At 40.0% G+C, this 13,611-nt stretch overlaps 2 protein-coding genes across 7 annotated transcripts; one reads left to right on the forward strand and one right to left on the reverse strand.

The window, feature by feature from the left end:
* The first annotated feature begins 1,298 nt into the window (after positions 1 to 1,298).
* Positions 1,299 to 6,526, forward strand: LOC111245521 (uncharacterized). Of its 6 annotated transcripts, none has more exons than XM_022793987.2 (4): positions 1,299 to 1,457; positions 2,562 to 2,885; positions 3,669 to 3,851; positions 4,124 to 6,526. In XM_022793987.2, exons 2-4 carry the CDS (start codon positions 2,710 to 2,712, stop codon positions 5,277 to 5,279), a joined length of 1,515 nt encoding a protein of 504 aa, XP_022649722.1. In that variant the 5' UTR covers positions 1,299 to 1,457; positions 2,562 to 2,709; the 3' UTR covers positions 5,280 to 6,526. The 6 variants fall into 6 exon arrangements, with proteins under 6 accessions (XP_022649722.1, XP_022649721.1, XP_022649720.1 ...); XM_022793986.2 differs by having other exon boundaries at positions 1,300 to 1,589; XM_022793985.2 differs by having other exon boundaries at positions 1,300 to 1,568.
* Positions 6,527 to 7,292: 766 nt separating this feature from the next.
* LOC111245996 (xaa-Pro aminopeptidase 3-like) lies at positions 7,293 to 13,497 on the reverse strand. Its single transcript, XM_022795136.2, has 7 exons — positions 12,469 to 13,497; positions 11,487 to 11,853; positions 10,672 to 10,963; positions 10,276 to 10,446; positions 9,816 to 9,978; positions 8,945 to 9,126; positions 7,293 to 8,510 (listed from the first exon to the last, which is right to left on the reverse strand). Exons 1-7 carry the CDS (start codon positions 12,497 to 12,499, stop codon positions 8,070 to 8,072), a joined length of 1,647 nt encoding a protein of 548 aa, XP_022650871.1. The 5' UTR covers positions 12,500 to 13,497; the 3' UTR covers positions 7,293 to 8,069.
* Between the last annotated feature and the right edge of the window lie 114 nt (positions 13,498 to 13,611).

A 13,611-nucleotide genomic window follows, 5' to 3' on the forward strand; every position in this document is an offset into this window, starting at 1 on the left:
GAATTGAAGCCTAATCCAGCTGCAAACAAGGGAAAATCGGTACGATTTACGTAAAATTCGTTAAGGAAAATTAGCTTTCAATAAGAGTTGTCCACCCAAATATTTTACTGTGTTTAGCCTGTTTGGCTGTGCAGAGTATACAGGTCGAGTCCTATGTCCATACGTGCATTTCACTGTATTTGTGCGCTGTGTGTTAACTTAATTAGCTAATAACTTTTTGCGGTCGTACTGAATTGTCGAAAGCTGTATACAGTAACTTTGTGTTTATCTCATCGATCAAATTTAGTGTCATCGACAGACATACATATAAAAAGTTTTACAAGATAGTTTAATAATATAGTATTTATAGTAAATCGCATAGGTACAGGACTTTGGGAAGTCCTGGAAGTTGGATAGTTTGAACTATTCGCAGGAACAGCCTCCGGTTTACAATACAGAAATACCGGTTGCAGCAACTAAAGTTTCCTTTTCGTAGAGGTCAGAGAATTAGATATTTTTCAGTCAGTGATCAGAATGCGAACTTTCTACTAAATCGGCGAATAACCATAGCAAACAAACGCCACCTGTTCCATTCCCAATAGAACGCTAAGTTTCCCGTAAACATCAAAATATTTCTAGTTCTTAATAAGAATTCATCGGCGTGTATCTATGAAATCATAGCTCGTTTCTCTACATATATCAATAGATACAAATAGATTTAAATAAACAGAGTATTATACAGACGTCCTAGTCAAACATTTTGAATACATTTGCATTTTACTTTTTTGCAGTAGACTGATTTATTGAACAATTGTATTAAAGTAAAATCACTCTAAAATCGTATTGCTGAGCTTCTAATTCAGTCACATTCCTTATATATATATATGCCAAACCGCTCTATGATTGTACCCCTTTGTTAATACGAAAAAGTATTATCGATACGATATACAGTATAATTAAACGTGCGTGTAACACAGATCGCTACTTTTTCAAAGCGACGCATAAGAAGACAGTTTTTGTGAACAAAAAAAGCAAGCTAATCGATAATACCGTTGGATTGCGCATATTACCTTTTTTAGTTATTGGCAAAAAAGCTAATACTAGCTCCTAAAAAAAAAACTTAAATGTACTTATAATTAATTATTCATATTCTTTAATATTACTGTCGTTTCTGTTCTAACTTCGTCATTGACCTAGTCTATCTAGCGCCTCAGAGGAATATAAAGATTTGAAAAATGCGGCTAAGCTGCTCCATCGGGTAAACAGAAACTCTCCTCCCCGTGAGCGCTATGGCCCGGTCGCTCTTTACCAGTGCCTAGTTTTACCCTTTCGTGTAACGCAGCATTGGCTCACTTTGATTGCTGCGGGTTTCTGTGGACACGCAGGTTTATGCGATAGCGTCTCACAGGCAGCATGTGAACTACGATTCTATCGGTGACATGTATAGAGAGCACTGTGAACTATAGCTACATTATTAGGTGAGGCCACTCGAAGACGAGGAAACGGCCTTCACTGTGAGTGGCCTTATTACCATTCCCTCAAGGCCAACCTGGTTTTGTTCTAGCTTAGCTCGAACACAAACGCCTCAAGTTAGTAACTGCAACATTCAGGTAGTCTATTATTGATATAGGCAACAATTTATTTTCAATGCGTTTGAACGGACCGTGTCTATCTTGATGTCTGCGTGCCCGGGCCGTTCAGCCCTCTCGCATCGCTAATGGAAATGACGGAAAGGGCATACTGTTGATCGATTCGACTGTGACATCACATTTACATCCTCCGTATATAGAGGAAATAGAACAATGGATACGTCGGAGTTGGTTGCGTCTCTAATATTTTTGGTCCAATTGCGGCGAAAGTACCGTTTTATTAGATCTTCAACATGAATATGTCACCACAATTTCGACAACATTTGTAATTCTTTAATATGCTAATTGCTTATGAGATGGAAATTTGGTATTTGGTGAGGCGTTCTAAAAGGTTGCTATCATTTCTAGATGTTTTTTTGTAGTTGCTGGTTAAGTCGGTCTAGATGTAATTCGCATGTTTTAAAAGTTCAACATAAGAGAGAACGAATTAAGTTTGTTGTAGATATTATCCTGCGCATACAGAACGTGGCGAAAAAATGTGATCCTATTCATAGATTTTTCAATCCAGTCGGCCAATTTACATTATGACTTGTTCTATCTATTAATTTATCTGTACGCCATACTTATGCTCATGCTTACCCCCCTACGAAGGCGTACTCAAACGTAACTAATACAAAATTGTATTAGGAATCTGTTAAGATACCAATAATGCTTACTTTATAAGGTTTAGTTCACAAAAAGCAGGTAACTATTGTCTGTAGCCAAGGAATCGGGCGAATATTTAATTTCGATGTTAAGCTGTATAACTTTGGAGTACGTCAAACGAAATTGAGCTACCAGCTCTATACGTAAAGCTTGCTCGTAGGCATCATCTCTATATAGTTAGCCTGCGACAGCTTGCATCAGTGTCACAGAATGGGCCTGGTCATTTCATCAGGCTGTAGGGCACTTCAGTCTTTAACTCTCGTCATAATCTGTTTGCTATTGTTTCAGGGTCGAAATGCTTTTTGACTTCGGTTTGGCGATCTCGTTATTCTATATCGCTTTGTATTTGTACTTCTTTTTCGTTTACTAGAGGTAAACAAATCCAGCTTTAGTCTTTGGACGTCTACGATGCTTAATGCAAAGCGCGAAATAAAAAATGGCGCCTGCTCTAAAACTACCCGATATAGTGAAGTTTCGGCCTGAAATATGGAACTCGAGGCCGCTTGACGAAGACTATCTACGGACAATGTTCGCGAAAAAATTCTGCTATATGGATGAGAATCAATGTCGGATGACGCTAATAAATTTGTTTACTGTCCTAAACCGATATCGGTAAGTAACACCAACTTTTCTAGCTGGTAGAAAAAGCGTTTCGCCAGAATGCAGGCCGCTTTAGTAGCAATTCGTTGCCGTATTATTAATGTACTGGTATCAATCATTAACGAGCATTTTGTGTATTCGGTAGCAAGAGTGTTTTGCCTCTGTACGTAGATTTATGCTTCAAAGCAGATGAGTTTATAATAATAATAATAAGAAGAAGAAACGCAATACAGATGTACTGGAAATATCGTTACCAATTCATAAATGTAACATTAAAAGTAAGTTAACATCACGTTTATTCAAATTTGCTTTTTCCTTGACGAAGATCATCTGATAGTTTTAGCAGATCCGAAAAGTCCCGCGAACGTCTATATGATATGGAGAAGATTTAATATATAATTTGAACGAAGTGAATCCACGATGAGTTCTCTGTTCCACGCTATTGAACCCAACCTTGAATTCATTGCCTTTGCAAATGGTTGCTATGATAGCACAGCCATGAAGGTCCAACGGTCCTGTGAAAACGCAGTGGGTAGCGTGCTTGCCCGTTACACTTAAGGGCACGTAGCGATCAGGGGTCGAATCCGAACGTAAACACACTTTTTCTCGTGCAAGCCGTTTCAAGTAATGCGGTAACAAACATAAAACATGAACATTTTGAAAATAAGAAAATGTTGCTGTTTATTAGCATTCTTCGATTAAAACACTAACTAGAGACCTGGTCCATCGCAGCCAGATGGTAGCATGACGTACGAATCAGGCTGTGGCTACATATCAATTCAACTTCATTTACAGAGAAGTGTTAGAGGAAAGGATGCGTGAAATCATGAGGGCATCCATCTCCACTATGATCTGTGGTCTTGCCGTGAATATCCGTATATATCGAGACGTTGCTTTGTTACTTCAAACGGATGGACGCATCGAAACGCAAGTTGACGTTCCAGTTGGCGACGGAATGCAGAAGCCGATTGAGTTTAGGTAAAAACCTTGTCTAGATTAAACACCATGCTTTTTGTCTAATAGAGGTCTGACAATAACACTGCCATGATACTAGCTGACTACTGTAGTCTATCACAGGATACTATGCGATATGACAACTATATCCAAGGAGAATCATGCTCGTTTCAAACTATTATCCTCTAGGGACTTAATACATAATAATATACATATTATGATAGTATGTACATTTATAGCTTGTCATGCAGCAACTAACAAACAGCTGTTTGTCTACCTTCTCGCTCGCACTTCAGGCAACAACTCTCAACCGAGGTCAAGGACGCGACACGGAACATTGCGTACTTCGACATCATAGGACCTGCCTTAGCATGGGCTGCTGTACAGTACTTAGCTGGCGTGCGACGGCTTGAGGCAGCGAATAACAATGCACTAAATACGTTTACTCCCACCTTGGCCACTTCCGTGTACCCGCTGCTGGAATATACTGTTCGGACCGAGTTAGAGCGTTTTCGGAAAATGGGCGTTGAGTTAAAGATGCCGCGGGGCTGTCTGCGAATCCTGGAAAAAGCGCTTCCACGACTTGGAATCGACGGTCTGCTACCGATCGATGCCCGTACTCTCGTCAAAACAGCGGCAGTGTTTTTCAAGCATGTTCAGCCCACGAGGAGTGACCCAGAATGCCTCATGTTTAGCCGGCAGTTGGAGCGATTCATGCGCGTTTTTATCGCAGATGGCCTTGGTGCATGGGCCGTAGTCGAAGATATCACCAATGGTCGGCCCCAACTAGTGGCGTGTTTATTTGACTCGATCGACGAGATTTGCACAACTGCGATTCTCGAAACCAACCCCGAACTGGCTAAAGCGCTTGAAACTCTCCGCAATTTCCGATCGTCAGTAATAATTAAAGGTCAGCTATCATTTATGCGTAATTCGCACATGTCGTACTGTGTCTATGAAACGGGAATGCTCTCGTATCTGAATGCCAATCTAGCCCACAACAAGGTGCTGGTTGACTGTCTGCAGCGCGCCAAGGACCAGCTAGATAGACTTTGCCAATTAGAGCAAAAAGATGGCAGAGGCGAATCGAGGACAATATCATCCATGCCGCAATCTGATACTGAAACAAATAATTGCGATGAAGGAGATGCTGTCGAAAACGTTGAAACGATACCGTGCAGCAGTAACCATTGCAGTAGTGATAACAACGGTGATAAGATAAAAGAACACGTGAATATCGATGAGCTCGCAAAAGCAATTGCCAATTTATACAGAACCAAAAGTCAAACATCAAGATCTGATCTGGACGCCGATATTGATGACACCAATTGGGGATTTGATGATTTTTGGACGGAATGGCAGAATTTGATACCGGCGCGTGTAGGAATCGCCGGCGGCAACAGCAGCTGTAGTAGTAAGAAAAGGCGACGGCGAAATCGGCGACGGTCATAAGGAAATTGCTCGTAAAATTATAATACGATTCTCAACTTGAATACCTTTTACAGTGCTAACTCGTGCCACGGTGTCGTTAGAAATAAGTTTCGATCGAAGCCCAGATCGAAAGTAATATAGGAGTGGGACAAAGTTTGACACGCAGATGGAAAGCAACTCTAATCTACGCACAACTGCATGGAAGCATTTACTCTTGTAATATGATGAATAATGACGACAAGCAGAAAACACGAAATGAAAATTGGCTCACACTATTCATCAGGTTTATACTGTGCTCTATGCAGATATCCATAGATAGGCATACGGACAGATATCCAGGACTTTTCAAGCGTATAACCATCTGTAGGAACCGGCGAAGGTGAAAAGATTTTATCTTTGTAAATCACTAGGACGGCCCTTAAGCTGCAACCAGAGCGAAATAAATTTTCAACACCGTATCACAATTATGCTGTTATGGCGTCGCTATGAAGACCTTTACACGATTATATTTATGTGGAGCTATTGAATGGAATGCTTAAGCTTGAAATTAGTTCAGAGATATACTAATATGATATGATACATCAATAAACAAACAATTTCTTTAGTTTAAAATCAACCTGAAATGATATAAGTATAGGAATTAATTCCTCCGTTCTGTTACGCCTATGCGCTCAGCAGCAATATTAATATAACGGTCATATTATCTAAAAATGTCAGTCGACGACATAACGAGGAAGTGAATAATTTCGCTTAATTTTTTTCTTCGGATCTTTTCCTACACGGAATCAATTTCATTTTCAGAGTTCACTGGATGTTGTTTTCATCAGTCGCAGTGGCTTTTATTTGTTTTTAGGCTATTAAAGCATAGATTGTAACTGGCTCTGCTGAGGATTGTTATCGCTAAACGTAACCGCCGCTGTTAGAGGTTTTTTCACTCACAAATAAATGTCGTTAAAGCGTTTGGCCTGTCTCAACCTAAAAAATAGTGCCTATTTAACCAACTGACTATTTACAGAGGGCGCGCTTCTCAAAGGGTCACAGGCTGTTGGGAACGCTATGTACTGCTATGAACAAATTAAGCGATACTCGCGCCAGTCGCTGCTATACGCCAAAGCAAACCGTCTAATATTTTTCAGAAATAATATATATTTATATACAGTGCATAATGCAAATGGTATATAAACATCCATATTCCACAACTGTACTAACGTCAACGGTCGCTTTTTGTATATTGACCTATAGCAAATAATAAACGATATCTTTTCAAACGACTGTTTTCTTATAGTATAATAAGTGAAGGTCAAATTGTTTAATCTTATATCTTATTGTAATTATTCTTGCAATTTTACAGATAAATGGATGATGCGTGCTCCAATCGAGATAACCGAAACAACAATTGGCCGATTCATTTTTGTTTGTCGAAAATCAGTTACTTCTCAACCATAGGCCACTAATACGTTAAACGCTGCCCTTAAATTGACCCGCTGCGTGTTCTATAGTCGGTGATCTGTGTCAAAAGATGAGCAGTTTATTCTAGCTATTCGCCCTAAATAAAAAAAGTCAAAACTACAGAGAAGTAAAAACAAAACATATATATATATATATATATATATACGTTTATATACATATATTTTTTTAAATTCGGGTGGTATTATCAGGTGGTTCGTTCAGCATTATTTTGTTAGCTATACTTTGCAGCAAAGAGTTGCTGCTACTATGAAAAAAATCGGCACACAATTTGTAATCTTTACGTATTCCTAAGCCTTCCTAGTCTAAACCAACTAAATTGTATGCGTCGGTTTATTTAAATCTGATTTAATTACAATTGTTTAAATGTAAGTTGAAGAAAGAACTTGCCTAGAAATCTCCTACTAGGAGAGCTAGCTCAAAGATAATTATGTCAACTACCAAATGTTTCGGTTGTAGCCTGTTCCTTTTTTGCGACTGAATATCGTCTTTCAAACACTACGGAGATATTTTTTATTCCTAAATATTTTAAGACATTAACGTAATCTGGATTAAGCACACTCTCCATTCATAAACACACGTATGTACACAATTTATTGCCTTTTTATATCAAGTTTGGTATATCACCTAGAGCGCACACTACGCTGCAATTAACACCTGCTGATGTAAGGTCATTCCAGAATATTAACTTCTTATGGGATGCACACTCATGCATGCACGCAGCTTTACCTCGCTCAATATATTTACATGTGTGTAAATTTAGCTATTTATATTTATTTAGCTAATTGGCTGAGTATCCAGCAGAGAATTCGCTCAAATATAACTACATGACGCATTTCTTAGAAACCTTATAACAGGGTTATTAGATGCCAAAAATTGCCGCTGTCCTTACACCTAAACTATATACGGCACTCTGCAACTGATCTCCTGCCGCAAAGGGCGGTAGAGCTTTAATTAACGTGTAATGTGAACGAGTAGATACGCTTTTGTAGCCTTCAATTTCTTTGTTTTTTTTTAACATAGCATTCAGGCATTTAGGCGTGTGCTCATTTAAAGAAACTATTTTCGTAAGCGATTTGTCTCTGCATAATTCGACGCTAGCGGGTGAATCCACCCAATGGCCACACCGAAGCCTTTAAAGAAAGAGCAAACATATTCAGATATGTAGAGAACACTTTTCGAGCTCGAGCTTAATTTAAAACAATCCTCCAGTCCATAACCCGTTCAACTCGTATAGAATAGCACTTCTCGGAATATTGCGATACAGTTTTATCTAGGCATCTCATCACTCTGCAGTCATTAAGCAAACTGCGGTTCAGGTATTTTCATATCGGTTTAACTTTTTCAGCTCTCAGTATAGCTGAAAAGGGCTTCGATCTGGTCCAGTGTTCGTGGACATTTATAGCTCAGAATTCTCGGACCATCTTTTGTAATAAGAACGTCATCCTCAATTCGAATCCCGATACCGCGGTATCGAAAGGGCACGTCCGAGCGATTCTGCGGTATGTAGATGCCAGGCTCAATCGTTACCACCATTCCTGGACAAAGTTTCGTCTTCCGGGAGATTGAAGGGGTATCATGAACGTCCATGCCCAGATAGTGGGACACGTGATGAGGGCAGAATTGATATCCAATGCGCGCGAGCTCGACTTCCGAGCTTGCGCGAGGTTCCACTATACCCATATCTTGAAGACCCCTTGCAATTTGCGTGCACATCTGTTCAAAGAGGTCATCAAGCGTGTAGACCTCCCACTGATACAAATTTGAGATGAGTTTTTCGTGAACCTGACGGAGAAGGTAAAGAAATGGGCAAACACAGACAGAGATACACTGGAGTAGTTTAAAAAAGAACGCGTTAATCGAAGTGACACTGTTAACTACTATACATTCACAAGCAGGTTTTCAGAAGGCCAAGACTAGCGTAGCATTTCTACAAATATGTAACATTTGGGACAATAGAGGCGTTATCTTTAAATGTTTCTATTTATGGCCGTCGTCCAAATTGCGTCGTGAGACCAAATCGAAAACGCATTACCTATTTAAGCTAATCAGGTAAACCCCTAGTATCTTCTGTTAGCTGTATTTCTATCGAATGAGGGTTCTATCGGTGCCTTAAAAACATTCCTTAAATGAACAGCTTTTAGACATTGGCTATCATCGTTATTATTTTGCAACGGGACTCGATGATTGCATTCAATTAAACCAAGGCGTCCTTATACCTCTTGAAGTAGCTGGTACACCTCTCGTTGAGGTCGCGTGAATCTTCCTGTCACGGGCCAGGTTCTAGTTACGTCGCTGGCGTAGAGATGCACTTCGGCTCCCGCATCCATGAGAACCATTTCGTCAGCCCTTACAATCTGGTTACTGGCTATGTAGTGGATTATGTTAGCACGATCCCCCCCTAACCACCGCAAATAGACGACAACAAAAATATCAAAACAGAAAAATTTGACACGAAAAGGGTGCCAAATTCAGAATAGCATTTGCCATCCTGCTTTTACGATTTCAGTCACACTAAAATATACAAAAACACAAAATATATCTGATTTAATTACTAACAATATGTTCTCGTATAGGTCTGTTCCAATCTTAAATATAAAATTATTTTTTCAATAGATTACGTAAGTCTTGAGTAAATAGAAAGGCACGGTTGAAACTTTGTAACAGTTTGGGCATTCTATATAACAACAAGTAAAATGGTGCTAATTCTAGTAGAAAGTTCGAAGAAGGGCACTTATATGTACCAGGAGTTCAGTTACATATACACCACATCATCAATTACTCTGTACTGTATAATATGTCGTTGACTGTAGGAAACAAGCAAAACAGCCCAGGTATTATAATGAAAGCTATATCGGATGCGTGTATTACTTATTTGGCCTGTAGAATACAGATATTGTGGGGTGTTATCAAAATGTAAATAGTTGTTATATGATAATCGTAGCCATTTAACAGTAGTGACTCAAACCGCAAAATTCAATCTTACTTGACAAAAAAATAAAAGCAATCCAGACTACGGTTAAGTTCAGCTTATGACTAGTTCTTCAAACGCTTGAAAATGCTACAGTAGCGTAAATAATTTTTAGATACCTGCGATAACTGGGGGGTATGCGGGCCTCTGAGAACCCCGAATTCTGCTCTCGAAATCAAATTTAGCTCCTAGCTGGGTTTCTAAAACGAACGGATACGATGCACGTATTGTTTCAATGAAACTCTCGCACGTCACATCGGCCGCTTTCTGCATCACTTCCACCTGTAACAGCGATGACACTGATGAGATTTGAATAGGAATCGTCATTATACAGAGGGACAGAGTTCAGTATTCACGCAATCACCGTATGCGTACACAATTTTCTAAGGGAATATCTACTGGTCAATGTTGCTTAGCCAAAGACGTTATACGCAGTCAACAGGAAGATTATAGATGGTCACTAGCCATCAGGCGCAGCATAGATTAATTCGAGAAAACATTTTCAGGAGTACCAACAGATCAGACATTTCAGTGAGCCAATACGCAAACGGGAAACATTCTAAAAATCACTGTGTGCACCTCAGCCGAGCTTTTGATAAGACGAAGTCTGTGAATAACCGGTTCTATGGATTCGGACTTCGTTAGCAGATGATCGACTGCTCTGAAGTTTGTTCGCTGTGACCACTGCATGGCCTTCGGATAGCGTGAGATAAAGTGCTCCACCTCTTCCGTCGTGTACGCCTCGTCCACCTGGGTTTTCAAAACGAACAAATATACACAAAGCATTTACTTAAGTATATACTTGTACTTGTTAAGTTCTAAATGGTTCTCCCGGTACGACATCTTTATATTGCTACGAAATAATGCATCATACTACGGCCTCTGCTTTACTTTTCCTGTTAGACCTTTATTGTGACATCATCGACTTTTGTGTCATAGAGTAAATTACTGCACTTAAAGTTTGACGCGTGTTACCTCAAGCAATCGTTTAGCTCCCGAAGGCCCCGTGCGTGGTCCATCCCATAGTTCGTTAAGCGGGTCGTGCTTTGGGACAAACAGCACACTCTTTGGCCTTTCACCCCGCCGGCCATGTATTACGAGAACGCTATCAGGTTCCATAAATCCGCACAAATAGTAGAAATTACTGTTCTGTCGAAACGTGTACGGAATATTTTCTGTCATGTAGATTTTTGAGGCAGACGGAATTACAACGATGTGCCGATCTAGAGACGGCATCGTGTAGCACAGTAAATCGAATAATCGCTCCCTGTGGAAAATCGATAACCGACATGTCAGTGTGGTTTAGAGAATAGGACCGCATCGTATGCTCGTCTTCCTGCAATGCTAAAGTAAAGCAATTTATATACACGTTCCGTGTTTAAAGTCAAAGCACTGTTTTACGCGGATGGAGTTCAGCCGCCTGGAGCAATGCTTAACGAAGGTACCGGACATCAAACTTTCTCTCGCAGTTATTTTATCAGTAGCTAAGATGAGAACCTAAGATAATTTCATGAAGCAACGAAGCAATAATATGTACATGTGAAGCATTTTGCCGGTTTTTAAATGTTATTCGGCTTACAAGCTACTAATGAATAACGGAACAAGATTTGCTATATTTCAAGCATTGAGTTTCGCCGTAAGACATTAGCATGTATATTACTGAACTTCAAATAAAAAATGCAAATTATCTATTAATAAAATCCTCATCGTTTGGTTAAAATTGCCCTACCGAACATTTCCTCAAGTGTACAACTCTGACATCGGCCGTTCGAGCTCGTCCTAACTTTTACCTTCTGCCGGCCAATTCGTCGGCGGTGAATCCCGAAATACATTGGCCGGCCTTTACAAGATGGGGATGAGTATCTGCCGTCGGCTGACCTAAAGGCGTTACCGCACATCCCCTTCGAAGTAGAGGCGTCGGCTGATCAGTGCCTAATGCTGGAACAGAACACTCATCTGAGGCCTTCTTCGATGTCGAAACATTGGAAAACCCCGTTTTCAAATTCTTCGTCACCTTCGAAGCGCTGTGCGAATAATTTGATCGATTGTTCGCTGCGTAACTGTTGTTATGTTGGTTTTTGACGATCGCAAATGACGAGAAAATATGAAAAGAATAGTCCTGGTGGGAGAAGGTGCACCTTCCTAAGCCCCCTCGGTCTGGAATCAAAGGAAATCGTCGACATATAAGAGGAGAAGGATGGTTTGCTTTTGTTGAATGGAAAAAGTCCGTAATCAAAATGAGAGAAAACTTGTTGTTAGCGCGCATGGTATTGTCATTCAGACTTCAGCAGAAACGATAAAACAACAAGAACTGGCCATTAGTTGAAGTTTAAATTTGCTTAAGTTGAATACAGGTTAGAGCAAACACCTGTTTATAACAGTGATGTGCTGACAAAGCGTTATCTTTTCCTTGTCAGTTGTCGAAATCTAATCCTCATATGCCTGAGCCACACGTACTATCAAACAACAGAAACTCTGTAGTCACAAGAGTCGCGGATTCTACGCTTATGCACCTAATCAGATATGATTACATGGCTTCTAATTTACTATCCACTTCTAACATTTTTATTAAACCTTTGTAACAGATATTCATTTTAATGTTGCCGAACCGCGCGTTTCTAAGCATTAGCCTGTTTCGTGAACTCTCTAGTCTGTTGCATAGGACGAGAATTTCTATTTGGATACTAATCATGTTCAATACTTGGTGCGATCCTCGATTATTGTCACCCACGTGTATACAGCGTCCGCAAGCCAAAGGCGACTAGAACTTACGGGCGAGGAAAGCTCTTCTGAACATTATCATTCCTCTACAAGTCCTGCTTTTGCCGTAGCCAACGCATCTGTTATGGTTATTTCCCTTTGGGTTAGCGGCTGGTCGGTCGTTGTAAACACAACTGATGACTGTCCCCCTCAATGATTTTATCTGCTGCAACTAAAAGTCGGCGCGACAGTGCAGCAGACGAGCCGTCGTTTCTTATCGAAATTTATAATGTGATAATTATTATTCAATTTTAGCTATTTTATGCATATATTGCGTGCAAGCTAATCGTGACTTACGCTGGTTTCATTCGGCGCTTTTACCAAGATAAATTTTACGAAGACAAGTTAGCTTCTAGCGCTTTTTTTGTTTAGCTACCTGTAGATTGTTGGTCATGCTTTGAGTAAGTATATTTAATCTACTTCTATATGCCCCTAGAAAATTTTGCGTAAAGTTACGTAGAAGAATGATGCGAGTTTGCTGAAGTTTGCCTTCGGCCTTAAGTGCGTGGTTGCAAGCTTATTTCATCTCGGAAATTATATGTGAGGAGTGTTTTGCTTACGTATCAGGGGGTTATTGCACATCATTCATGACGTGATTATCGTGACCACGCGGTACTACTATAAAGTAACAATTTTTCCTATTTTCTATATCTATAAAATTTGTATCCATGGGTGTATTGATTGACAAATTTATTTTTTTACTTTGTACACAATATCGTGTTGACGTTTGTTCCGAGTAACTTGTTGACCACGGTTTTTCTGTAAGCCTGTCATTGTTATTTCGTCTTTGTTTCTGATCATCTTATTTATGGCTATGCGAAGTTTCATTAGCGAACAGCAACCCCCTTATGCTACATCGGTATGATGAACTTTGTTCCTGAAGCATCGGCCCTGTTTCGAGCGGTTATAAGAGTAGGTAGAAACATGAAAGTGCTTTAAACTGACTTCAATTAAAAAGGTTTCTTACAAGTTAACTGGTTTGCGTGCCACTATTCGTATTGTTATGCAACATATCGAAGCAGTCGCCATAGTGACACGAACGTCAGCGTTGCATTGGACGATGAAGCCTGTTACTAACTGCGTTGCTGGGAAATCTGCTCAAGACGGGGTCTACCTATATTGGTCATATGGCTGTTAATCCTGCCCAAGCAAACA

This window comes from Varroa destructor, unplaced genomic scaffold, assembly GCF_002443255.2.
Source record: "Varroa destructor unplaced genomic scaffold, Vdes_3.0 BEIS01000002.1, whole genome shotgun sequence".
NCBI lineage: Eukaryota > Metazoa > Arthropoda > Arachnida > Mesostigmata > Varroidae > Varroa > Varroa destructor.